The sequence below is a fragment of the Pholis gunnellus genome, assembly GCF_910591455.1.
Source record: "Pholis gunnellus genome assembly, chromosome: 20".
In the NCBI taxonomy this organism is placed as follows: Eukaryota; Metazoa; Chordata; class Actinopteri; order Perciformes; family Pholidae; genus Pholis; species Pholis gunnellus.
Window position 1 is genome coordinate 11,011,838 of NC_136547.1, and position 26,889 is coordinate 11,038,726.

The 26,889-nt window shown below is 42.5% G+C and overlaps 3 protein-coding genes across 3 annotated transcripts; 2 read left to right on the forward strand and 1 right to left on the reverse strand.

Moving 5' to 3' along the window:
- Window positions 1–797: 797 nt before the first annotated feature.
- On the forward strand, window positions 798–8,931 carry pcolce2b (procollagen C-endopeptidase enhancer 2b; the record flags this gene model as incomplete). The annotated part of the gene is made up of 9 exons (XM_079181211.1): window positions 798–931; window positions 1,234–1,342; window positions 1,760–2,015; window positions 3,143–3,267; window positions 3,597–3,733; window positions 3,826–3,989; window positions 4,944–5,027; window positions 7,006–7,173; window positions 7,505–8,931. The coding sequence occupies 9 exons, from the start codon at window positions 798–800 to the stop codon at window positions 7,633–7,635; spliced, it is 1,308 nt and encodes a 435-aa protein (XP_079037337.1). The 3' UTR covers window positions 7,636–8,931.
- Window positions 8,932–8,983: 52 nt separating this feature from the next.
- On the reverse strand, window positions 8,984–21,079 carry trpc1 (transient receptor potential cation channel, subfamily C, member 1). The gene is made up of 13 exons (XM_079181038.1): window positions 20,899–21,079; window positions 19,937–20,091; window positions 19,695–19,796; window positions 19,344–19,546; window positions 18,436–18,567; window positions 18,030–18,225; window positions 16,880–17,216; window positions 14,789–14,928; window positions 14,311–14,460; window positions 10,659–10,843; window positions 10,220–10,421; window positions 9,633–9,827; window positions 8,984–9,441 (listed from the first exon to the last, which is right to left on the reverse strand). The coding sequence occupies exons 1-13, from the start codon at window positions 21,062–21,064 to the stop codon at window positions 9,214–9,216; spliced, it is 2,391 nt and encodes a 796-aa protein (XP_079037164.1). The 5' UTR covers window positions 21,065–21,079; the 3' UTR covers window positions 8,984–9,213.
- A 3,400-nt stretch (window positions 21,080–24,479) lies between these two features.
- Window positions 24,480–26,856, forward strand: chst2b (carbohydrate (N-acetylglucosamine-6-O) sulfotransferase 2b). Its single transcript, XM_079180994.1, has one exon. The coding sequence runs from the start codon at window positions 25,010–25,012 to the stop codon at window positions 26,405–26,407; it is 1,398 nt and encodes a 465-aa protein (XP_079037120.1). The 5' UTR covers window positions 24,480–25,009; the 3' UTR covers window positions 26,408–26,856.
- Window positions 26,857–26,889: the final 33 nt, after the last annotated feature.

A 26,889-nucleotide genomic window follows, 5' to 3' on the forward strand; every position in this document is an offset into this window, starting at 1 on the left:
TCCAGGCGAAACAATCGATCATCGAATCAGTGATGGCTAAACTTATTTTCACTGTCGCTCGTTGGTGGTAATATTTACAATAACCCCCCAAAAAAGCTGTTTATGAAAATGTGTAAGATTTTTAGAGATAGCAAGATCTCATTTTACATGATCAATTAAAACAATTTTGTTTTACAATTGTTTTATTGGTATATCACACAGATAGCATATAGGTGCATGATACAAGCTCATAATACGTAGAGTCATTTAATTGATGTATGAAAATAACAATACATTTGAGCAAGACCGTTTAATGGATCTTTTCATAACATACCGCTGTGATTTGAGCTATTAAATATGTGCCTAGTAGCTGCTTATACCATGTTTAGTCCAGCAGGTGGTACTCTCCTCTCTATCTCTCTCATTGTATCTTTATCTAGAAGTATCTCCGTTACCAGTGAATATTATTCTGACAACCCTCAGCCTACTTTTAACATATTTTTTAATAATGCTTTCAAGCTGGTATAAAATGTGCATTCCTGTTAAAAACCAAAAGCAGCTGCCACAGTTATCCTCTGTCACATCTGGCAGCATACTGTATGTTTCGCTCAAAAAATGAAACTAATGCAAGACCTCAAACCCTCCCTGTGCTTCTGTAATTTTTTTTTTCTTCTTTTTTTTTTTTTTTAAAGCAGCAGCCTCCGTCCCTCCATACACGCAGAACAAACGCTATATTCATCTGCTCCGGCTTGCAGTCACTGAAACTCCCTGCAGGAACTCCTGCCTACTTTACACCACCGTTTGAGCATCTGGACACAATGCCATTCATTTCAAGGGGCGAAAACAGGCGAAGAGCCTGCTCCGTTAACCCAACTATGTGGAGAACATGCAGTATTTTTTGCGCATGGAGTCTACTGTTCTTGACAGAGGTTTGCGCGCAGTCTCAGCGGAGGTACACAATTTATATTATTTTACTTATTTGTTTTGAATCGATTTGAAAGCTTTATGAGTGAGCAAGGTGTCAATGATCTCGTGTGTCGGACTGTGGAGAAGCATCGTCAGTGGACTGGAGTTTATTTTGAGGAATTTTCTGCAGTCCGGAGTGCCTCCAGTCAGGACATGTGGCGCATTGAATTAAGTCTGTGTTAAATCCACCGCAGGCTGTCGTTAACGTTGAAACATGTTTAGATAGATCATCACACATCATGAACATTTGATATTTTGAAAATAGAAAACCTTCTCTCCCCCATCTAGACCAATCTTCACATGCGGCGGAAACATTACAGGGGACTCTGGAGTAATCGGGAGCCAGGGGTACCCAGGAGTTTACCCTCCAAATACCAAATGTGTGTGGAGAATCACAGTGAGTCCAACGTCATATTCACGTTTAGCTTTTAAAGTCTAGCATAATGATGATGATACAATTAATAGCTAACTTGTTATTTAAAAGCACACCAAGCACAATATAATGGTATGAATCTCTAACCCCAAACTCCCAATTTCCTTCTAAAAATACTCAACCACAGCCAGCTTAAGGCTGTTTTTGCTGACTGGCTCCCTCCATTACATTACTGTAGATTTAAAAAGTCAAGGTGTTGGCTGAACCAAGTTGCATTTTGCCTTTACATAAGTCAGACCTACTGTCTAATATGTTGTTAGCATCTGCAATCACATGTGGAGAACATAGTTTTACATTATTGAAGTAACAAGCCAACATTCATGCTCTCAGTGATATTGATATACGTGTAACCCTTAATGCCCTCTGTAAATTCACACCCAGGTCCCAGAGGGAAAGGTGGTGGTCCTGTCATTCCGCTTTATTGACTTGGAGAACGACAACCTGTGCCGCTATGACTTTGTGGATGTTTACAGTGGCCATGTCAGTGGGCAGAGACTTGGTCGCTTCTGTGGGACGTTCAAGCCAGGAGCCCTGGTTTCAACGGGCAACAAGATGCTCCTACAGATGGTGTCTGATGCCAACACAGCTGGGAGTGGTTTCCTGACTGTTTTCTCTGCTGCCAATCCACATGAAAGAGGTATAGGCAAGCATGGGAAGAAGAAGCTTTGAGAATAGTGTTGGCGTGCCGGCTCTTATGTTGCTGTCTTATACAAGGTGTAGAGAATACCTTGCCTCTACCCAAGCATGTAATAGCCAGACACGTGGGACTGTGTCTCAGCCATGACTTCCCCCCATAAATAAATCTGATACTGGCCTAGGAGTGTGTCTGTGTTGGCGTAGGGTCAGTCTCTAAAAAGCAAATTAACAAGGATTTATAACACGTTGTTTCAGTGAGGTCATTGCATGGTACCACTATACCCAGAGAGACAGACAGACAGAGAAAAAATGTCCTGAAGCAGAATTCAGTTTCTAGGCATGCAGACATGCAGTAAAACAAAAGGAAGCATATACGTTGTCTTCTGGGTTTCACTTTTCAGAGACAAGGCAATGGGTTTAACATTCCAAAAGGGAGGAATATCTTAAAGGTTATCGCAGTATGATGAGGAATTTCTCACTGACATTTTTTGGAGCACATTAGTAGAAGGCATAGGTCAGAAGTATTATTTAGAGTTGAATGAGCCTCTTCCTCTCTGCAGGGTTGCGAAGTCACGTCTTCTGTTTTTGAGGAATTTTAATGGCTGGTTCTCTGTACGCACGGAGCTGACAGCTGTAATGGATAATGTCTATTAACCAGCCGGTCTGGCTCTACACAATGACTGGTAACAGATACTAAAGACCGTTTTAGTGTTGTCAAAACTGTACAGCACAACATTTCTTCAGGGTCTATTTTTGTCACTGTGCTAAATTGTACTTCTTCATGTTGGAAAGGAAACATCAATCTAAGTGTATGTTAAGATTGAGTCGGAACAACTTGTGTTATTATTAAACTGATGTTTCTCAGATGCTTGACGACATTGGAAACATCCTGTCTTTTTTAAACTGTCCTCTGCGCAGGACTAATGACTGACTTAGTTTTTAGGGTGTACATAATGACAAAGAACGCAACAAGAGCTCCTATTACAGTAGTGGGTCATTACAGGATCATATAATGTACTGTTCCCGGTTAAGAATGATGATAAGATCTGGATCATTCCCCTCAAGGAACAGCGGCAATATTGTGCAGATTATTACTATCCAAGATTACTATATGTCGTTACTCCACAGGGGACCAGTACTGTGGAGGCAGATTGGACAAGCCCTCTGGGTCTTTCAAAACACCCAACTGGCCTGAGAAGGACTATCCAGCTGGAGTCACCTGCTCCTGGCACATAGTTGCACCAAAGAACCAGGTCAGAGTGTTCAAAAATTCATTCATCTATTTTAATAATAATAATGTATGGGCTAAAAAAAAACATATCTCAAGTTCTCCTGCGTTGATTTAGATGTTTTTTTCCCCACTTAAACTGTCCTACATGAGTCCAACATTGTTGTAGGAGTGCAGTGCTAAATCTTTGAGCACTCTTCTAAGACAGCGCAATGTGCAATGGGCGTGGAAGAAGTCTACATCATCCCACAAATGATAGGGTGCCCTTTAGTCAAACAGCCTACCTTGATAGCCCCACTACAAGCTTTTGGTGCATGAAAGAATATTTTCTTTGTGGTTTGTCTCCTGCGGCAGATTATTGAAGTCAAGTTTGAGAAGTTTGATGTGGAAAGGGATAACTACTGCCGCTATGACCACGTCTCCATTTTCAACGGGGCAGAAATCAACGATGCCAAGAGGATTGGCAAATATTGTGGAGACAGCCCCCCAGCGTAGGTGATTCTGATTTTATTTTCACTAAAACATCCATCCTATCAATTCCTCTCAGTTTACGCTCAGTCTGCTTGTCTGCTTTTCTTTGCAGGCCAGTGTTCTCAGATGGGAACCAGCTCCTCATCCAGTTCCTGTCAGATCTCAGTCTAACCGCAGACGGCTTCATTGGACACTACAAGTTCCGACCAAAGAAATTCTCCATCACCACGATGCCACCCACCACTACCACACAGCCAGTCACCACCAGGCCCATACGTAGGTAGCAACTTTTATCCAGTAAAAACCTCTAGAGGTCTTCTAACATCTGTCTTTGTTGAAGTAGCTATGAGACATACTGGCTTTGTACTACTGGACTCAATTGCTAACACGTGGTTTTTATCTTTTCACTTTAACTGCAATCTGCTTCTGATAGCAGATCTGGGCAAGAAGAGAGGAAGTGAAGTGTACTGCTAGAGTCCTCTTAACACGGTTCATGGTGGAGAATTCTAAGTCAGAGCTGCTTTACAGTATATGAGGATAAATAGGCATAATTACGAATACCCTTCTGAAATAAAATGGGTTTAATGGGTCCATTAAACAAAAAAAGGTCAAGCTAAATTGCGGTACTTCACAATTTGATATGTCGATGCATCATTCTCCTCTCTGCAGAGAGTGAATACAAAATACAGCACTGGAGACTGCAGGTCCTATTAAAGATGCAGCCAACAGCAGCACATGTCTTTTGCTCACCCTTTTCTTTGAACATAGCACAAATTCATATATAATGTGGGCATGTGTCGCAGCTCATTTTCATACTCCAACTCACATTCCCACATCGTGTTGTTTTTTCTCTTAGTCAAGCCAGGTTATTTTGGCGTCTCCCTGCCATGATGTCATTATGCGACAGTTGCTTTCTGGTTGGTTTAAAATTCCTGACTTTTCCTTCTCCAGTAAGAATAATATTTGGACGGTCCCCTTGTGTTTTCTTGGTTCGTTCCTTTATGGATTCTGTACTGTATCTCTAACTCTAGAAACAGATGTTCGCTTCACATTATCTTACTATTTTACACACTGCACATTGTCTCTTTAGTCATTTGGACTCTTGTGTTACTGAGAACAATCTGTAAATAAACCACAGTAGAAACAGATGCAACCATAACCTACACGCTTGCATCACTGGCAGGCAAAATTACAGCGATTGAATTTTCTTGTGTATGTGTGTCTCTGCAGCTCTGAAGTACTCTGTAGCCCTCTGCCAGCAGAAATGCAAAAGACGAGGAACACTTGACAGCAATTACTGCTCCAGCAATTTTGGTAAGAACATCACTGCTTATTGCAATTTATTTGAACCACGTAACCTACAGTCGCTGGTATGTCCCAGCCCTGCTAGTGTTATAACTGTACACATTTACTGTTACTATACATACCTATAAAGTAAAAACCTTAACAGTACAAGCCAAATCTCCCCTAACAAGCAGTTTACAGTCCTGATCATGTCACTATCTTTGCTGCTTCGATTTCTCACTGCGCATCTCAAAGACTTCCTTGATAGCCTGTCAGGAAGTGAAGGAGTGCATACAGTAGGACACAGTTACATCCAGTGTAAACACACACACACACACACACACACACACACACACACACACACACACACACACACACACACACTCAGCCTCTGACTGTGGGTAAACTGTTGATAAATGAGTGTGTTGATTCAGGCTCGGCCTCCCTTTGCTACTCTCCTGCTCTCTGATGTTTTTTCCTCTTTGAGATGTTTACCACATGTGTTAGGTTGGCATTTCAAAGAGTTCACTTGGAATTGCGTCAGGAACTGAGGAAAGGCAAGCAACGTGGTGGTGCATGTGGAAAAAGTCACCCGTGTGATGTGGCGGCGCAGTCAACACACATTTTAATGAAGTGGCGAGACGGTAGACTGATAGTTCCTCTAATTAACACTTAACGCCATAACTGTTGCTATTGTTTAATCAAATAATGTGATATACGCGCTTTGAATTGTTAAAAGCCGTTCCCTGGTTTATATAACAACAGCATCAGATATAATAACGTTACTGAAACAGGCAGTCCTCTGGCTATTCTCCTCCCTGTCAGGAAATGAAACAGAAGTGAAGTCCAGACATATTGGTACCATCAATGAGAAGAATCCTGTTCAAAATGAATGAAACGTGCTTCTCTCTCACTCCACTGGCTCCACTGTCACTGCTAAATGTAAGGTCAATACAACAAAACTGTATTTGTTGTACTTTTGAAGACCTGGAGAGACTAAACAGGAAATGACTCACACATTTGTGAGCACAACCGAATATATAAAAAAGAGCTGTGAGATACAGTAGGTAGCAATTCTGTATTCAGACAAATTAACCTATAAGATGCTTTCTTATGGAGTTCAACATTTTTAATCTTCTGTCTTTATTGTTTTGGTTGCCAGTGTCCCAAAACACAAAAATAAATGTGTGCTATCTGTTTTCTCTCTATATTAGATTGTATAGTTTATTATCGAGTTACCTCCACATCTTAGCTGTCTGCTGGACAATTATGATATCACACATTTAACTTGGCGTTGTCACATTGAGAGACTATGCTGTTTATTCACCATGACATCTTCACAGACAAGAACTAGCAGTAGTAGTACGCACACATTGTTCACATCTATCTTAGATTATTGATGACGACAAATAAAAAAGCAGATTCCCTTCACCACAACTAGGTCTCTGTTAAGCTTCCCTCTTTGAATTCCAGGCTCCCCTTTACCTGATGTTGAAACATTTGCCGAGTTCTTCGTGACATTCCCATCAGCCTCAGCAGTACTTTGTGATTATTATCATAGGCCAGCATGCTAACATGCTAAACTAAAAGATAGGGATCATTATGGTAAACAATACACGCATCAGCTTGTTAGCATTTTCATTGTGAGCATGTTACCATGCCAGCATTTAGCTGAAAGCACCAGTGTGCATAAGCACAGCCTCACATGGCTGTAGTCCTGGTACTGTTTTTCTGATACGAGTTAGCGACATCTGCTTTTACTCTTTTGTTTTTTCAAAGTGTCGCTGCAGTCGCTCTGCTTAAAGGTTTGGCTTTTGTTCCAACCACAGCCCAGAAACTTGCCACGGCGGTGACGATTTTGTAGTTCACATCTCGGCTTTATCCTTCTTTATGAGGAAGTGGTTCATGAAAGGCACACATATTCTCTTCAAGTGATACACTATTTTAGTGGATTTTCATGTATAAGTTCATTTGTCATGACCTGTGTGTATGTCTGTGTCTATGACAGTGATAACCGGTACAGTCATCACTGCTGTGATGAGAGAAGGAAGCATGTACGCCACTGTCTCTATCATCAACGTGTATAAAGAAGGCAATCTGGCCATCCAGCAGGCAGGAAAGACCATGAGCACCAAGATCATTATCCTGTGCAAGAAGTGTCCGTTTATCAGGAGAGGTGAGTTCACAGAGTGCTGGTAAAATCAAAATTGGCAAACAAAGTATCCAAATGATGTTAATCAATGTAGAGTTCCTGGCTGACTGTTCTGAATAACTTATGGCTCTGAGTTTGCCTCCTTTGCTGTGCCGTCACGCTCAGTTGATAGAGCTTGCCCTAAAGTGTGAGGTGAGCGGCAGAACTCACTGTCCAAACATTAAATATGTTTATATGTATGCATATAAACATATGGTATACAGACCCGCCGCGTGGGGATTCTGATATTTGGCCTCCCTGAATGTCTCTGCCGTTCCGCCACTGCATTCAGGTTTTTTGTGTGTGACCTCACCAGGCTTGAACTACGTCTTCATGGGCCAGGTGGACGAGGATGGCCGGGGGAAAATCGCCCCTCAGCACTTTGTTATGGCGTTTAAGACAAAGAACCAGAAAGGACTCAATGTTCTGAAGAACAAGCGGTGCTGAGTTCCAGTATGGCCCGAGGATTTCCACTGGACACGTTTGCCTGAGGCTCCGCTGTGGATGGGAACAACTGAGCATAAAATGATCTCCGACTCAACAACACAAACCAACAACAAAACTCAATCTGGATGCAGAGACGCCAGAACAAAACATAAAATCTACATTATTCATTCAATTAAGCGCAACGTAGATTTTTGTATTTATTCATGTTGCTGCAGATCACATGTTTTTTAGAATAAACAGGAAGACATTCAGCACTTCTACTCTGTACTATTAAGAGACCAGTCGGTTAGTCTTATTTGCAACCTCAGAATAATTAGCAACAAAATGAGTTGTTTCCAACGCCCATTCTCACTCTGCCTAGTCACATTCCTGTCATGCCCCTAGCAGGGATTTAAATTGTAGCCAGTAACAGGAGCCCAGAATATCAAGTTTAGCAATTCACAGAGATGTGCTTCACGTCCTGTGATGGTACTATTAACTTAACATTTTTGCATATTCTACTTTTCAGTTGTTTCCCTTTGAGTCTGTGGAGCGCAATGTGAATAAACAGTTGGATTCATTATTTAGTATGCATTAAACAAATATAGCCTTAAATTTCCCAAACCTAGTACCCATGGGGGATTTGTCACAGCTGATTGTTGTATTTTTAATGACGGCGTAAACAGTCAGTTCATTTTTGTAAGTTAAATTTTAATGGGCAGAATTTGGAAGTTTGTACGTGATGATGAAAAGTGCAATATTTAATATGTACGTGATTCTTTTTTTTAAAGATTCGCTTTTATGTGAAACAAATGAGAAACTACCTAGCTAAAGCTCTTTTTCCTTTAGTTTGTTTACAGATGCAAAGCACCGCTATCAGCATACATCATTTACTTGTTTTATGAAGGCAGAGTTATGAAATGAAAATTATTTTCATATGAAAAAGTCTGTGAATATTATTTATATTTTAGTGTTTTCATCTTCCCAAATAAAACTCCTTTAACATGTTCCTTATGTTTTGTCTGTCTTAGTACAAGAACTTGCAGCTGGAAACTGAATAATGCCAAATAACATGTGGATTGTTCTGTTGAGAGAGGTCAAGGCAGCAATGCTAAGCATGAGAATGGATCAGGTGTGTGTAATGTGACTCTCACGTGGACTGGACCGCTGGGCAGTTGGCTGAACAGTTAACAGTTTTCATGGCTTTCTCAACTGAGTGGCCAAAGATCAGTTTTCAAGGAGAGAAATCAAAAAGTGACAGAAAGCAGCATTTGTATTCAGCAAAATCAGTTCTTTATGCCATTAAATTCATGTTTCCATAAATTGTTTAATAGTTTTTTTCTGTTGAAAACAATGGCTTTCTTTATTTACAAAACGGTTGAATAGCTGATTAATACATACGGGGCCTGAGTCGGGAGGTTTTGGTGGAGAATATATGTATATATTTCTAGCTAAGGTCCAGGTTTAAAAGTTGCCTCTGTGACTCAAAGGAGCAGAGTTTTTGCACATGCTCGGATCACACAGCATCCCAGAAAAATGAGAAGCAGAGGTTTTGTCAAAAGGAGAGGGGAAAGGGGAAGTTATATCGAGTCTTTTCTTTTAGCTCCTTGGGTAGAACATGGCATATTTGGAGGTCCGGAAGCCCAGCAGGTCCCTCATTTCGTTGCGAAACTTTGAGAGGTCTTGGCGCAGGTCGTTCAGATTCTCCACCGTGGCCTGGTCCGTGCTCTGCATCTTCTGCCGCGTGGAGGTCAAGTAGCGGTGAACCAGACAGCACATGATCTTCTGATAGTTCTCATCATGCTTCTGCTTCAGGTTCTTCCACTCCTGGATGGAAAAGACAATGAAGGGATTTATAACAATGAAAAGATATTGTACAAAGCACAAATGAACATTTGTTCAAGATTACAGGAAGGGATTGAATTTAACCTTACAGAAAATAATAAAAATCCAATAAAGATGCACTGGCAGCCATCTTCCCACTGATATTCTGACCTGTATGAAACTATTTTCCTTACCCTGAGGCTGTTCTGTCTCTTCACCTTGCCTTTTGAGGTGTGCGAACAGATCCACTTGCTCATGCTGGTCACCAGGTAGCAGACAGTCTTTGGGGAGGGGAGGATATTGAATGGTGGAGGCATGGTGCACTTGTCATCAAAGTAGCTAAGCCACAGTTTGGCCCGAGCAAACTTCCACTCCTTATCCTCGTGATTCTACAGAAGGCCAAAAACCCAAGGAGAACTTTGAGAACACAGAAATGTAAGAATATTCATTCACGCACTGTTCTCCATTTAGAGAGGAATCTCGAAAATGCAACAAAACTATTCTTTTGTGGAAATCCTTGAGGGCAAAGATTTTTCTGGACAATGATGTTTTACTTAGCATAATCAAAATCGGTTGCTCAAAGGAAGAAGAAAATGTGCAGCAGCGTCATGGTTCAAAAGTAAATTAAACATCTGTGCAACATTTCAGGGTTAGAGTTAAAGAAAACTCTAATCTTAACGGCAAATTAAAACAGCTGCAACTTTTGGTTCCAAGTTAAACTCAAATTACCCTTGACAGCACTGAGAAACAAAGTCGTTATGGACCAAACGTTTACACTTACAGCAATTTGTCTGAAGCTTTTATGGAGCATGGCCACCAGCAGCTTGGTCAGCACAATAACCACCACAATGTTGTAGGTGCCTATGATCATGGCACCCACAAAAGAGCGCAGCTCCTCTGTGTAGCTGATGCGGGTGACGAAGAGCGCAACGTGTGCCAGGGAGAAGATGTACCAGAAGAGGGCATAGCAGGTCCCCATAAACCTGTGAAACAGAAGAAGCTGGTAGATGTCAGCGGGCATTTAGGAAACATGTCTGTCAGATGCATTTCTCAAAATAACCCTGAAAATCAACATCTAATTTTATACTTAAATCACGAGTCAGACTAACGCTGTCAGCTGTATTTATACAGCCCTATAATCTCTGACATCTCTCAACAAGCATTCGTGAATTCGTCATCGTCATCACAGTATAAAATGACAGACTGAGGTTGGCCCATACGTGTGGAATGCATCGTTGCTCTGTCGCTGGCAGAATATGCCCTCGCAGTCCTTTGTTTGATTCTTGTCTGGGTCTTGCTGGTCCTTTCCATAAAGCTGGGTGAGTCCAATGGTGAAGGAGAATAGCACCAACAGGAAGAGGCCCAAAAACTTTCCAAACTCCTGTAGCATCTGACCCATGGAGATCTGAGGACACATGGATATTTGTCTTGTTAATCCTGTGCCGCTTGATCTGATGTAGTCAAGAAGACAGAATTCATCTTTTGAAAGCCAGTTTCCTGCCAGCAATCACCTTTCAGTCATGCATTTGGGTGTCTGAGTTATGTGCTCTGCAGGGCTGATGTAATTAGATTTTTCTGTATACTTGCACACGTTTAAGAATTGGCATTAGAAATACTCCGTAAACAAGCTAACGGAGCCCTTTCCCAGCAGACATTTTGACTTGATGTCGGGAAAGCAGAGTTAAAACAAACACCATTAATGATGGAAATATTTCATTTAAGTGTCGCAGTAAACAAAAGTATCAGGGAGCGCCTCGATGGAAGCCAGCATTATTATTTTCTACACCTGTGACGAGTCAGAATGTCTGCTGTCTTTAAAACTTTGGCAAGGTAGCTTTATATGTCTACTTGATTGTGTTGTTTTGGTACAATTCAACACTAATCCTCTGTAAGAAAACTTTCTGACTACTTGTAGCTACTTTCCTTCCCCCCCATGTTCTTGTTTTGCAATGACCCCCTGAGGAGGTGGAAAAAGCAACACATTCTGGCAGCTGTAGTGCTCTCACCCGACCTGAGGGAAGACAGACAAACATGGGAGAAGCCAAAAAGAGGGCTCAAAGACAGAGAAAGTCTGCTCAGACCGTTGGAAACAAACTATTTAAAGACCTGAGTGGCTTATCTGTTTGCTAGGACCTAGTGATGCTCCAACAAGGTCAGAACGCGCTCGCCCTAGCAAAACACAAACACATAGAGTGTCCAATGTGAGGGATGACCACTCTCCCTGCACCTCAAGGGGAATGACGACGGGAGTGTTTGCACTGAAGCCCAGGCAGCTTGTTTGAGGAGAAGAGCTATTTGGGTGATTCATTCTCTTGTCATAATCCCCCCAGTGTATTCCTGGGCCACTTTGTACACATCTGAAATAGGAGTTGAGGGTGTTCTCTGCTTGCCCAGCCTGACAGGTAGCCTAACTTACAGCACAAACAGAGCGAGCATGCAGCAGGTCAGGAGCTCATAACCTTGTACCGGATTGGGGTCTAATGCATTAAAGGCAACTCAAATGCAACTATGTACAGAAACAAACACTTTCTACTTTCTGCTCATATTCATTTCCCACCAAAGCATACAGTACAGTTTGCTGTTTGTATATAAGAAATGGTGAACGTTAGCATATTATTATAACAAGAAATGATACAAAGTTTCATTTATATTATTTAAATACATTTTAAATTTCTCTGTGAAGCACTTTGGATAACATCTGTTGTTGTATAATTGTTCTATAAATAAATTAACTTGACTTCAATTAGAAAAATGGTGGTCCAGGTCTTATTTTTATAACTCTTGTTTACCAAGATGTTCCTGGATCTGTTTCAACACTCTTCCTAATTAGTTTGAAACATTTTCCAGCTGTGAGTCTCTTCGTTTAATGCGTTGTGGGACAACACCATCCACCAACTTAGCAGTCGGTAAGTATTTTAGGCTTTTATCAGTGTGAACGCACAACCATAAATACTTGTATTTAGTATGCAACTGGGGCACAACCTGTGTCTTTTCTCTCAAACACATTCATACATGTCTGCTGGCGTGCCTGTATCAGTTAAGGGAGATTAACACTGTTTGGTGAGGTTAAGTCTGGGCCATGAGTGAGCTCATTGTAAGCACACTGTTGATAGTAGATGACAAACACTTTCAGTCACTCTTTCCAACCTCAGTAGGGGGGCACTACCCGGCAGAAATATGAGCTGGCCTCTTCAGGAAGGACAAAATCAGACATTACTGCAACCCACACAGCACTGCCTCACTGTCTGTGTCTGCTTGTGTGAGAGAAGGAGCTCGTCTGACTGCAAATAATTGCACGCTCACACAACACACAAGTGTGGAAAGGTGTAGGCGCGTGTGCATTAGTGGGGAGGTGTGTCTGTGTGTGCGGCCATGAACACCTATTTCCAAAGCTAATCATTTTTCCATCCTGCCAAGCTAGCCAGATAGTGATGTCACAGAGAGAGTGAGTGAGTGAGTGAGTGAGTGGCAGAGAGGAGAGGGTGGAGAGAAGAGAGAGGGAAGCAGAAAGATGGAGGAGATTGTAGCTGAAAAGTGCTAATTAACTATCTACAGGGCGCCTTTACTGTTTTATAAGTCAAGCACAAACAGCACTTGACTTAATGACAGGAAGGCATCCATACAAATAAACTGACATCACTGAAGACCTGAACACTGCGTTATGTAATAGAGCCACACACGGGGGGAAAATGAAATTCTGCCAGAAAAAGTCAGATGTTGGCTGGCTTTACAATCTTTCTGCCAGCTGGCTGGACGATAAAATCATGATGCGATAAAAAGGGACACCTATGGCACTGAGGCTGTTGAAGAGCCTGAGTAGAAAATATTGAAACCAGATTTTTAGCTTGTCTGGAAAGGTGAAAAAAAAGAAAGATTTAATGGTATGTCAATCAAACTCATGCCGAAGCGATTCGGGAGAAGAGCAAAAACACATTTTCCTTTGATTAAAACCTTCAGTGCCGTTCTTTGCTCCTCTTTCAATGAGGAAACACTCTCCAGTTCTGATTAAACTGAAAAAAAGTGAAGAGAAGATCATATCTGCAAATTCTGCCAGCTCAGATTGAGGGTTAGCCAAGCTGATTAAATACAGGATTTAGAAAAGTTTACTAAAGACTGTTTACTTGGATCTTTTTTTGACAGCCATTTGCCCTTAATATACGGCACTTAGATTGATTGTAATCTAGCCGTTTGTTGTTGAAAATGTCAAATCCCCAAAGTTTCTACTTGCCAGAAAAAGCAATGTCATCAGGAATCAATCTAGGGTCCAATGAAAATGTGTTGGTGGGTGAATGGAGCTTCAAACGCGCAGTCTAAAGTGCAGTTAGCTTGAGAGAACACTTCAGTGCAAACTGAAGGCCCTCATTCATGTAGATGATAGAAATGATGATAGCAGGACGGTGATGCATACGGCAACTAAAGCTGCCAGGCTTGATGGTGTTTGTTATGAGCACATTATTACAGCAGAACACATCCATCTACTGCCTCAGTCCACTGTGCTTATTCTTAATGCTGATGATGCTGGTGATGATACTGCTGAGCACAGCTGGTGTGATGTTTAGTGTGGGCTTGTCCTTGAGTGTTCACACTTCACTGAGAGAGGAAGCGAGTGGGTGGTGTACGTGCGTGCGGTGGGGTTAGAGAGAATGGTAGAAATGGGAAGCAGCATGATAATCTTCACATATCAATTTGATCATTTTGTTCACATCCAAAGTGTTTTTACGAAGTCACGGCTGGACACATGATCTCAAAACTCCGCAGGGATCTTCTTGTTACATGTCTGGCCCCATTGGGAATCAATTATATAACCACGAAAATGTCGAGCTGCTGAGCTCGCAACTATGTTTTTAGTGTGCGTCACCACTGCTTTCCTACCTGTAGCGGTCCCAGTATGGAGCTGGTGGTGTACATGAAGAAGAGTCGCAGGTAACTTAGAACGTTGGCGAAGGCAAACAGGCCCTCAGCCACCAAGATGGGATGGAAGGCATCCCAGTATTTCCTCTCTGTGTCCGCCACATTCTTGAACTGAAGAACAAGCAAACCAATTCAGAAACACATATACTTGTTTTTGTACGGACAAACAAATGAGAGATATGATCGATTAGTGTGTTAATTGATGAGCTTTAGGCCGTATTTGTTTAACCTTAGGACAGAGCCAAGCTAGTTGCTCCCCCCAGTTTCCAGTCTTTCAATCTAGGTTAAGGAAACCATCTGCTAGTTGAAGCATTGTTATCTATCGTCTCATCTAATTATTCAACCCGATATATAGTGACAGGAATTTACTTTCTGAATCCAGTTTCATATGCAGTTATCCATCCTCTAAATATAAAGAGTGTGTGTAATGTGTGTGTACCTTGCTATGAGCAACTATCTTGAGGGCAAAGGTGGCTAGGTAAAGGGAATTCATCACGAAGCTCAGCTGGTTCCTCGACTCTTCCAGAAAGTCTTCCAGCCCCTCGTACCACAGACGTTTCACATCCGACCACACCATCCCTACAGGAGAGCAGGAGTTTCCCATCACCACACACATATACACATGCCACTGGAAAAAAGCCATTTTGCTGTCATCCCCAACATTTTAAAATCGCTTCAACCATAAGTCATCTCACGGTGGGAGCCCGGGGGAAACAGGAATGCATGAGACACAGAAATCGGAGATTAATGAGCTGAAAATGTGTCGTCTGTGAGATTTAAGGAGGTGTGTGGAATTTAATAAAGATGGATGCCTGTGTCTTTCTGCATCCAAGTGGAATTTTAGCAATTCTAAATGTACAGTAGGGATAATAAAATTACGGAAACTCGACTCCAGCTGCCAGTCCAGGAATACAGTAGTGAGACATTCTCTATGCCTTGATTCATAAATGATAACATTACATTGAACCTGATTGATCTGTTATTGGTTTCCATGGGTTCAAAAGAAAGTATGCTGACAGGGTTTGGCATGGAAATCACATTTATTTTTTCTATGGAATGGTTGAATTTGAGTTCGATCAAACTCCTCACACTCGCAGACAGCGAGAGACGCATTGAGACACACATACGCGCAAGTCATAGCAGCCCACAGACACACACAGTCTCAGCATCTGATTTCCCCATTAATGCGAGGCATCTGGCTCAGGGGAACAGCAGGATGGAGAGAGCAGGAGAAAGAAGAGAGGAGGGGATAGCGTGGGAGAAAGAGAGCACAATGAAAAGCAAAATGGATGGAAAGCTGCTGTGTGGCTTGTCAGTGCTGTCTGTAGACAGGAAGCAACTTTAATGGCTCCCTTTCACATTCTTATAACACTCGCATTTGATTTGTAAATCATTTTGAATCTCATTCTTGTTCATTAACTCATCATGAGTGTTTTGTTGATGCTGCAGAGACACTGGAGCATGAAATCTGCTACACCGCATCACATATTTGCAGTACAGCTGTTTTGCAATGAGGCAAAAAAAAAAGTTATTCAAATTGAACTTTGATGTTACTCTTTTGCCGTACTTCAGGAATCTTTGCCCTAAGGCTATCTTGGCCCATGGAAAAAAAACATTAAACATTAAACCAATGACCGAACTGCTGATCTCACTCCTGCAAAATACAGAATAAATTCCAAATTACCCCACAACCATCTTCATAACATTGAATAATAGAAGTGAATTGCTTCTACATCCTTTTATCAGGTGCAGTTACTGGCATGATTTATCAACCCTGCAGCGATAGTGAAACCTAGACCAATGAGGTGTGGTTGCGATGCTTTGTGTCTGGTGGAGAAGGGTAGGATGCTGCAACCATGAGACAAATATCTCTGCTGAGAAGCCAGGGCCATTAAAGCGATTGAATGATCATGCTAATGGTTTCTTGGCAGAATAGGAAGGTACTGTAGAGAGGTCCTTCCCCAGAGAGAGACAGAGTCAATTTCTGACTGTCACTAGCCCGCCCCATCCGAACAGATATGGCTTGTGTACACGTGTTTGTCTTTGTGCAAATACATGTTTGTATGTATGTGTGCTGAGTCCAGTGATACCAGCACTCAGATGGGGCACAGGGGAGATAGAAGAAGCTTTCCTTTCTATAGAGCTCACTTAGAAGCAGAACTGACAGATTTAATCTAGTCAAGCCAGGCATTCTGTCGTTGAGTATAGAAACGGCTGTTTGTCATGTTCTGCCTGATAGTATTACGGTTACAGGATACTAGACTTAGCCGGACCATAACAGGAATCTCTCATTTTCCCTCCACTATGCAACGTTATTCTATTAAATTCTAGTTTATATGATTGAATCATTATTTTATTCTTAGTTTGACTGTGTCCACTGTTAGTGATGAATAATTATAAAATTATAGAAATCTGCCCTCTTAGTACTGAAATATAGCCTATATTATGATTGCAACATACATGATACCCCTCAATACATACAGTACATAAGTATGCTATTTATTGATTGAAAGCCAAGTAAAAAGCTGACCTATGATCCAGAGGATGAGCAGGTAATCTATCATCTCCAGCGCAGGGCCCATGGTGTTTTTCTTGCCATCATTGTAGACCAGAGAGTAGAGGTTTAGCAGCAGCAAGAAGGTGAAGTAGGAGGCGCTGTGGATGATGAACTTGACGAAGGGCGTGTGGATGATCTGGCCCACACGGGAGCGTGGCACCAGAAGGTAGCAGACAGAGAGCAGCGGCCAAAGCATCGCCACGCTCAGCACCGTGGCCATCTTTAGACAGGTGTGCTTGCGCCGATAACTGGCCGTCTCCCCAAACCAGACGGTGTTGAGGAACTGTTGACAGTTGGACTGAGCCACAAACTGTAAAAGGGGCATCAGGAAAGAAATCAACACGAAGAGGTGAAACTGACAGAAATGACAGGTTGAATTCGCAAATTCTGTTTCACTTTCTTGCCCAGAGTTGGGCGAGATGAGAATACTGATGCCTCTCTCATTTCTCTAGGATGAGTGTTAAGCTGCAGCCGGTTAGCTTAGCTTAGCACAAAACACGACAGGAAATGGGGCAAACAGGCCGAAGGAAAAATCTGCCTACGAGCACATTTTCAAGTGAGTTAGCTACAATTATAGCAATGTTCAACAAACCATAAATAAAACTCTAAGTAGTAGTTATCTTATCAGTGTTTTTTCTCCAGCAGGATACAGCGGTATGCCACTATGCTGTGATGTATGGGTCACACTTTTCATACTGAGCCATCCCAGCTGTAAATCATCACTGGGGTTCAAACTTCCAACTTAAGTTTGTCTTTGACTGCTGTTGCCTGGAGGAAGTGCTTTATCTTGCCAAATCATCACTGGGGTTCAAACTTCCAACTTAAGTTTGTCTTTGACTGCTGTTGCCTGGAGGAAGTGCTTTATCTTGCCAAACTCATATTTCCAAAAGACAAGCACGTGGTGTGCTGGAACAGATGTTACGTCCGACATATCGCACGGTACATAAGAGGTAATTGATAACGGAGAGTGTGATTATTTTCTCTGCACTGATCTGTGGACAGTTGTGGAATTAAATGATCAAGTAATATATCAACCCACATCCTCAACCCACTCATATTAAAGATTGGCATGCTGCACGACAATGCCAAAAAACATGAATGTTGCAGACTTTGCCTGTCTAACCTCTTTTTGGTTGTACTTGATGGCGAGCTTGAGTCGACTGAGGTTCATTCGCTCCTCAAGCAAACCCCTCTTGTCAACTTGATCCTCACTGGATGTGTGGTTGAGAATCACTTCTAGCTCTCGAGAGTTCCGAGCCTGAGCCAGCAGGTCCTTGGCAAACATCTTACACTGCTTTGCCAGATCATCATAATCATTCCTGGAACAAGGAAATTAAGATACAACCGGACCACATGAAATATTATAATTCTTATCTGTTACATTCTATAAAGGAAGGGGGTTTACAATCTCACTGTGTGCATGCATGTCTGTGCGTGTGCGACACGTTTCTAATCTTTATGTGCAAAGAAATGAGATAAACATGCACTGACATGACAGACGGACATGCAGCAGTTGATAGGAAGCGTACCTGAACTCCACCTCGACCAGACTGAGCTCCTTGAGGTCTGCACTCAGCTCAAAGGCCCTAAGTATGGGATCTTCTTCAGTCAGCATGATCAGAGAGGGGCTGGCCAGGCAGCGGTAGATATCCAGGCGGAACCTGATCCAAAAATATCATGTGGGATGAGGAGGTGAAAGTGGTGGCCAAAAGAAAGGGAAGATGAAAATGTGAGGGAAGGAACAGGAAAAACCAGAGGTGGTGTGGATGAGCAAAAAAAAGGAACTGTAGAAACAAACATACAGCCATCTAGCTGTTTCATTTGTACCTGCTTTGACCTCGGTGTTGTTTGTCAGCCAAACTGCAGCCTGATTCATTTAGCTTACTGTGTGGGAAGCTACACTGCTCTGCAGAGAGAATAAAAGTGCCCTGCAGAGAAGAATCTCATCTCAAAATCTCATCTGCAAGATGGTATCAGAAAACCAAGAAGCACTGCTTGTCTAAGGAAAGCAACTTCCCTCTAAATTACAGTTTGTAGTGATATTATCTTCTGGTGTAAAACTCCTACTTATATGACCAGTACTGGTAAACAAAACACTACATCTACAATAAGTCAATGCATATGATAGTAAATCATTTCTTTCCAGATGTTTAAGATGGCATTCTCAAGCTGATGCTATCATCAAAACAAGGTGCCGCGATTTTTAACAAGAACCTGAACTTGACAGACCAATTGATTCAGTGCTGCTCTTGAGCCCCTACATACCAGAGAAAGGCCAAAACAATTGCCTAAAATGAAAAATTCCAAGTTACAGTAATTCAGTGCGACACTAGTTTTCTAGTTTAAATCAATGGGAGTTTAATGCAGACATCTGGGGAAAGCAAAAGGCATTCACACCTTTACGTTTTCTGTCTTCTAGGTCACCGTTTGTCTGTACCTGGAGTGTCGTAAGCTGTCCTTTTTGTTTTTAGCGTTGCAGAGCGTGCACTCGCAGCCTACAGCATGGGGCCGGGGAAGCGAGATGTCCTGTTTCAGCAGCATAGTCAGGATCTCATAGTTGTTCCTGTGGGCTGCCAGGATGACTGGAGCCACGTCCATGGTGGTGGAATACTCTGGGTTCTGAATACGCTGCATCAGTTTCTGAAAAAGATAGAAATATACGGATGAAAATCTGTAATACTGTGCAGAAATTATAAAAAAAAAAGATCAGTTTCATCAGCCTGTTCTTTGCATCTGAAGTGTTTTTCTTGCAAAAAGGGATTCATAGCAGTAATAAGAGGTGACAAACTGCAATGGAGGGCTTGGAGGATCTCCTCGGCCTATGGTTGAGGAGGATGTCCACAGCTCCTACCACCTCAGAGTCTATGGCCACCAACAAGGCGTCTGTCGCCTACACAGAAAAAAGACATTTTCGAAGCCATCGGGTAGCAGGATACATGCCAAAACAACTTGGATGACAACAATATTTTAAAAAGCGATGTCTTGTACATGCATTGTTTTTTTTCTGAGTGTGTGTGCGTGTGCCGCTACCTGGCAGCCGTGTTCCAGAAGAAGCTGCAGGATGTCTAGGTTCTCGTTCTCGATGGTGATGGTGACAGCATCCCGGCCCAGCACGTCCACGCAGTTGAGGTTGAGCTCGCCGTGGCGATTCTCCGCGAGCAGTTTCTTCACCATGTAATAGTCGCCTGAGAAGCACGTCAAAGACAAAGCAGCATGAAGGGAATCCACTTCAGGGAATTATTGCAGAGTCAGATCTATAAAAGCACTAAAGTGTTATCCGCGGTTTGAGCCAAACAAACAACTTCAGTCATGAGGCAAACGCTCTTGCAGGCTCAGCTCCAGCAGTCCTCTTAACCTCAGTTGTGTATAACAATAACATCTCCCTCAAAGGACACTTTCTGTTGCCGAGCCATGTTTAGAGATACTGTATATGGTCACACTGGCAGTTGCTGGCTGTTCACCTAAAACAAGCACTGGCTGGTTCTTAACGTATCAATGAAACGTTCTCCTCCCATCTGACGAGATGAGAATGCCCATGCCTCTTTGCTATTTTTATTTAGTGTAGTTTCTCTCCAGTTCGTGTGCATTAACTTTCCTCCTAGGAGCTGTGAAAAGTCAGCAGACCAGAAACTTTTTGAAGAGCAGACGTTCAGCTAATTATATCATAGCCCCTGGGGGCACATTTCCACAGTGGCCAACGTGTAGGCAGCTGTGAGAGGTATTCACTGGGAAATAAATAAGTGCTATGACTGTACAGTTTGCTGCCTGCTGCAATGGCCCTGCTGGAAATCTGTCAAGTTGTTAGTCATGGTGTATTTTATCTACATTGCATGTCAGCCAGCTGATCACACAAAATGCTGAAGTAAAATCTTAACTAATCAGTATTATAAGCCCACAGCAGTCATCTGATTCCAACAATATTGAGTTTCAAAAAACAATGAGTATGGGATTGGGTTTACTTTGGAGGAAACAATAAACAGATAACAACAGACCTTTCTCGCATGCCAGCAAGAAGAGCTTCTCGTCCAGCGTAGTTTCCTCTTTCACCTCTCTCACGTCTTTCAAGGCCAGAAATTTATCCGGAGAGCAGGCGTCCGTGCCCTGGTACAGAGCTGCCATTACGACGGAGAGCGAGTACGGACAAACACTGATGTGCATCCCACTAGAAACCAGCGACCATTACACAAGAAAGCCTGTCATACGTGGTGACATGAGAGGGGTCCTGCTTTTGTTGTCTGTCGCAGCGCAGCAGATGATTTAAAGCGTCGTCATGCAGCTAAACCCGATTTCATCTTGTGTTGTTATTGTCGTTGCATCTCTGCCGCTCCGCTTGCGCGCGTCTGCTGGCTGAAAATAAGAAAATAAATCCTTTTTGTCTTTTCTTTCGCACGAAATGAATTCAAATTTCGGTTTCATATGCAAGTGGCGACTGCAGTCCGACGAAAACACACAGTCATCTCACTCGGCGTGTTTACATGCACCATCTTATCGCATCGCGGGCTCCTGTGGATCCTTTTTGGTCCTGATGCTGCTGACGAGGCTGCTACTGCGCATGTTTCCTCCACCACCTGCTCGTTCGTTTCGCAGGCTCTAAAAGCATGATTATGTAACAAGGCACGTCAGTGCAGCTTTGTAGGCCACTGAACATCTCAGTGTTGTATACATGCAGAGATACAGTGTCTGGTCCAGCATTCTTCATAACAACAAACATCTTTGGATGTGTGTCTGCTATTGCATAAACTCTTAAGCATTGGCTATATGAAATGCATATGGCTCAAGGTAGTCATGCATATGACTATCCGATGTGACAAAAGAAAAACATACTCCTATGGACTGTGCAGGATTGTGTGTGCCTGTAATGTGTACACACAGTAAGGTGTAATGTCCTTAAATTTTATGTTTGAGCATGGAGGACAGCTATGTCTCCCAGTCTACCTACTGGCTCTCTTTCCACATATCCAGTAAACTTTGCTAACTAATGGCAATTATAATAAGGCAAGTGAAGCTATTTGCTGGTTACTGCACAGTTCACAATGTTTTACATTTAAGTAAAAGATGTAATCCCAGTAAAGAAGGTTATTGAGAAAGAAAAGTCAGTGTAAATAATATTGTTTAATATGAACTAAAAATGAATGAAACACCGGGAGGCAAACCATACTGTACCTTACGTAATGGGAGGCAATAAAGCAATATCTTAAAAATGGAAAAAGGAACATTGAAGATGTCATATCAGCTGAGTGCAAAAGGCCTTTTTTCACAGAGGACTTGTACATTTACTAATAACAATGGCTCCGCTCAAGTGTCCCAATTAGCCATGGCAGTGTGACAGTGAGCCAGCTTGTACAATATGAACCCGACACTGAATCCAGCATTAATTGTAATATTTACATCCCTATTTTTCCTACTGGGGCATGTCCAAATGTTTTCTGTGAAAAAAAAATATAGCCTATTTTCACAGCAGCCATTTTAAACACAGGTGTTTATGTTCCCGTTTTTATTTAGTGTGACAGCCATTACAGTGAGCCAGCATGCAGTTTAGAATTGTTTGACAGCCTACTATACAGTGGGATTATGTACTACAAGGGAGCAAGATTTTTGCAATGTAATAGAAACAATCATTTATTTATACTGTTTTATATTATTTGAATTATTTACTCACGGTAAAGCGGTGTCCTCTTACGACTTTTCATCACCATAAAACTTAGCCTTTAGTATTTCAAATTCATAGAGGAGCTTTTATGTTAAATTAATATTTTCCAGTCCACTCTATTTCAAAGCAATTACATACCCAAGTGGGGAAATTATCCAACAATACAGCCTCCGAATGGCTTTAAACAAAAAAGAACATAATATACAATATAGGTGGGATACATACAGACTGCTTTTTGGTGCGATGGAATTGTCACTTTATCAGATTTTCAATAAGCAATCAGAAACTAAGGGAGACAAGAAGAAGGAAACAAACGTGTGCTCTTTCTAAAATGTGACAGAAAGTCTGAACCATTAACGGTTTTTTAAAACGCTTTATATGAAAAAATATATCAATATATCACATATAACATTTGTTACATCAGTTTTTCAATCGGCTTAAATGTTGATACAATTTACATTTACATACATTATGTTTTGGAAATGTAGAAAGTTGCTGTTATGTCATTCATTTTTAGGTCAAAAGAGAGAAATGTCCGTTTCTTTTGTCTCGATTGGAAACAACATGCTCCAGCAGAGGGCAGTCTGCACTAAGGTTTGTCTTCTATGTGTTGGATGAGTAATACAAAATGAGTACATATGGGGTAGAAACGTCATGGTACACTTAACAGAGCATAAAGAGTCATTATTCACTGCATAGTTCCATAATCCAACCTATATCCAAGCTCACACAGCTTCAGTTGTAGCAGATCTCTAGAAAAACAAGTCTATACTGTTTTGTATGACCATATAATTCTATATTTCAGCTAAGAAGATGTTGGTGTTACAAGATATCTAAAAACAAATACACTAAGGTCACAATAACATCACCAAACATTACTATAAAATAATTGAATCCCGATCTGAATATTATAGGGCCGTAGATTGCTCATCAGGGGTCAAAGGGCGTAACCCCGTTCACTCCGTCTTTTGTGCCTCTTAGGAAAGATGATTTTCAATCTGCAGAGCATGTGGTTTCCTCTGCTCAAACACATGGCCTTACAGCTTCCCAGGACTTGCCAGTTCCTCGGGAACAGCTGTCAGATGTCACAACTCAGCTGATTCCTCTCGAGAGGAGTGTCACTCACTGTTGCTGCGAGTATTGCTTTCCAATACACTCATGACACAAAAAAAAACACTGCAATCTTATTTTAGATCGAGTGTTGTAGAGTATTTTAAATTATTTATTTTAACCTTTCATCTCAAACAATATCCCTGTGGTACTCTAATAGGAATATACTTTACTTTGAAGTGTTTATATTGTACTTTTAATTAATCATAGGATTTTCCCTTCAGGGTCTGGAGCTGTTTTCTTTTGTTTCTATAGATCTGGTTTACCCTCTCGAGGCTATAGCGGGGGGAAACAAATGCATTTAATTTGAAATATTGATTCTTCTTTGCACTATAAAGAGAACATACATAAGATGAATGTGAAGACAGGGCTGTTCATAGAATAACAACTTAAAACAGATTCATCTAAACAAAAAAAAGAGGGAATTTTAAAGACAATGGGAGTGAGTGAGGTTGTGACGTTTTAGCCAAGTAACCATCAAACCCCTATTCAGCACTTGCACCTGGTATATATAGTGTGCAGCTGCATGTCTTAAAAAAAAAAGGGTGGAGCATGGTTACAAGGGTGCAGATAGTGAGGTAGGCCTCTCTGAAAACACAACAACAGCATCATCATTTCCCACAGTCTACCATTGCTGCGATCTGTGGGAGCCAGGATCGAGCCTGCAGCGAGACAGACGTGTAAGCAGATCCAATGGCGCGGCTCGCTGGCGCACGACGCCGCCACGCGGGCCAATAGAGCCCCCTCTGTGGGCGGGTCTTTCTCCCTCGTATTCTGATTGAATCGGTCTAGTTTGTATTAGTTGGACGGGCAGAGCAGCGAGAAGAACGAGGGACTCTTGGCACTAAACGCGGTAACCGTGGATACTGGCCGTTCACTGATCCGTTACGGCAGATGCGGGGTGATGCGAGTTCCGAAAAAAAAAAAGGCGCGTCAAATCGTGAGGTTTTTTTTTATTGTCTGCGATGCCTGAATCTTAGCAGGCTGCCTTTATAAGGATGCATCAGACGGTAACTGCGCAGGGATGCCTCCGCTGAACATGGACAAAAAGGGCGTCTGTTACAATGATGAAGGCTTCTTCCTTTTTGTTTTGACCACCCACAGAATCCCCGCCGTGGACCACTTACGCGCTCGTCTCACCCATTCCCACGAAGAACATTGCGCAGTGCAGTGAAAAACGGGATATCGTGTTTTCAAATTGGCGGCGAGTATATAACCTAATGAGCTGCTATTCAACTGGGTATCAAGTCCCAGTGTAGGCTGTGTGCGTCCCGCGGAGTGGTGGTGCACAGTCGATGTAAGGAGCTTCGTCCAGTGGTGAGAGCCACTCTCCGGAGGCACAGATGAGAGGCAAACAATACCATCAACCACTGAAGTTGACAGCGCCTTGGGAGAAGGATGCCTTCTTTGGGAGGAAGCTTAAAACCTACAGGAATCATACCAAGATAATAGCGCAGCCGGGGATCGTGATGAAAGTCCTCCGCAGGAAGAGGATCGTGTTATTTATGGCCTACTTCTTACTGCTGGTCCTCACTATGCTTAACTTGGCGAATTATAAATGGACTAAAGAGCCTCAGCAGTGCAATCATCAGATGAGGAGCACCACATATCAAAGCAGATCTGACATTCGCTTCCTGTACAGGCCCTCTTTGGCGAAAAAGAGACAGCTCATCTATGTGCTGACCACCTGGAGGTCGGGCTCGTCCTTTTTCGGGGAGCTTTTTAACCAAAACCCTGAAGTGTTCTTCTTGTATGAGCCAATGTGGCACATCTGGCAGAAGCTGTACCCGGGCGACGCGGTGTCTTTACAAGGGGCAGCCAGGGACATGCTGAGCTCTTTGTACCGCTGTGATCTGTCTGTTTTCCAACTTTACAACAGCCCCGGGGGCAAGAATTTCACCTCCCTGGGACTATTTGGGGCCACCCTCAATAAAGTGGTGTGCTCCTACCCCCTCTGCTCCGCCTACAGGAAAGAGGTGGTGGGGATGGTGGATGATAAGGTGTGTAAAAAGTGCCCCCCTCAAAGCCTTAGACTGTTGGAGGAGGAGTGCCTCAAATATAGCACCATAGTCATTAAAGGGGTACGCATTTTGGACGTTAACGTGCTGGCCCCGCTCATGGAGGATCCATCCTTGGATTTGAAGGTGATACACCTGGTCAGAGACCCGCGGGCAGTGGCCAACTCCAGGATCAAATCCAGGCACGGCCTGATACGGGAGAATTTACAGGTGGTCCGCAGCAGGGATCCTAAACTTCGCCGGATACCTTTTGTGGATCCTGGTCACAAAGCCAACAAGAAGGATGGCGCAGACTACCACTCCATAGGAGCCATGGAGGTGATCTGTGACCGCACCTCCAGGACTTTGAGGACTGCCTTAAACCCACCCAGCTGGCTGAAGGGGAAGTACATGGCAGTGCGGTACGAGGACCTGGTCGAGAACCCAGTTAAGACCTTGCGGAACATCTACCGCTTTGCCAACCTCACCACCAACCACGACATAGAGTCATTTGCACTGAACATGACCAGTGGCTCCAGCTCCTCCTCTAAGCCATTCATAGTCTCGTCCAGGAACGCCACACAGGCTGCCAGTGCATGGAGGACAGTGCTCAGCATTCAACAGATCAAACAAGTGGAGGACTACTGTCACCATGCCATGTCTGTTCTGGGCTACGAAAGAGTCAGAACAGCCGGGGAGGCCAAGGACTTGAGCAAATCACTACTGACATACTCCAAACTGTGAAAACCTACTCTCCACCAAAGACCTTTTAATTTAATGTTCATTTTGCATCGAGTGCCCGTTTCCTCTTATTGTGGAATTAAAGCTTTACTTTAACTCCCGTGTTCGAGGCGCTCCACGGGCCACATTTGGAATGTATCACGTTTCTCTCTGCTGTGGAATTTGAAAGGACCACTTCTTTTATACTGGAATATTGGATGTGACAATGTCAGGCCCGTGAACAATGACTTAGTGACGCTGCAACAATGAAACTCCAACTGTATAATTCATGTATCTTGTTATGATGACACTTCAAAGTGAATATTTTGAGGTTATTTTTGAATGTTCAAAACCTTACAAAAAAAAAAAGTTTTTTTCAGTCTCCATACTGTCTGTAAAAGTGAAAATAGTTGATGACAGAAAAAGAAAAAAAACAAAGAACTGATTAAAAAAAAAAGCTCATTGCTAATGTTTATTTGTAAGATCTGGTTTAAGTCAGAGACAAT

What these genes read in the sequence shown, in the direction of transcription:
- chst2b (XM_079180994.1), top strand. Translation starts at nt 25,010, where the DNA reads ATGAGAGGCAAACAATACCATCAACCACTGAAGTTGACAGCGCCTTGG.
- trpc1 (XM_079181038.1), bottom strand. Translation starts at nt 21,064, where the DNA reads ATGCACATCAGTGTTTGTCCGTACTCGCTCTCCGTCGTAATGGCAGCT. An exon ending in CTGGTCGAGGTGGAGTTCAG is followed by an intron (nt 18,226 to 18,435) that starts GTACGCTTCCTA and finishes TCCTTGTTCCAG; the next exon opens with GAATGATTATGATGATCTGG. An exon ending in AGATAGTTGCTCATAGCAAG is followed by an intron (nt 14,461 to 14,788) that starts GTACACACACAT and finishes CTTGTTCTTCAG; the next exon opens with TTCAAGAATGTGGCGGACAC.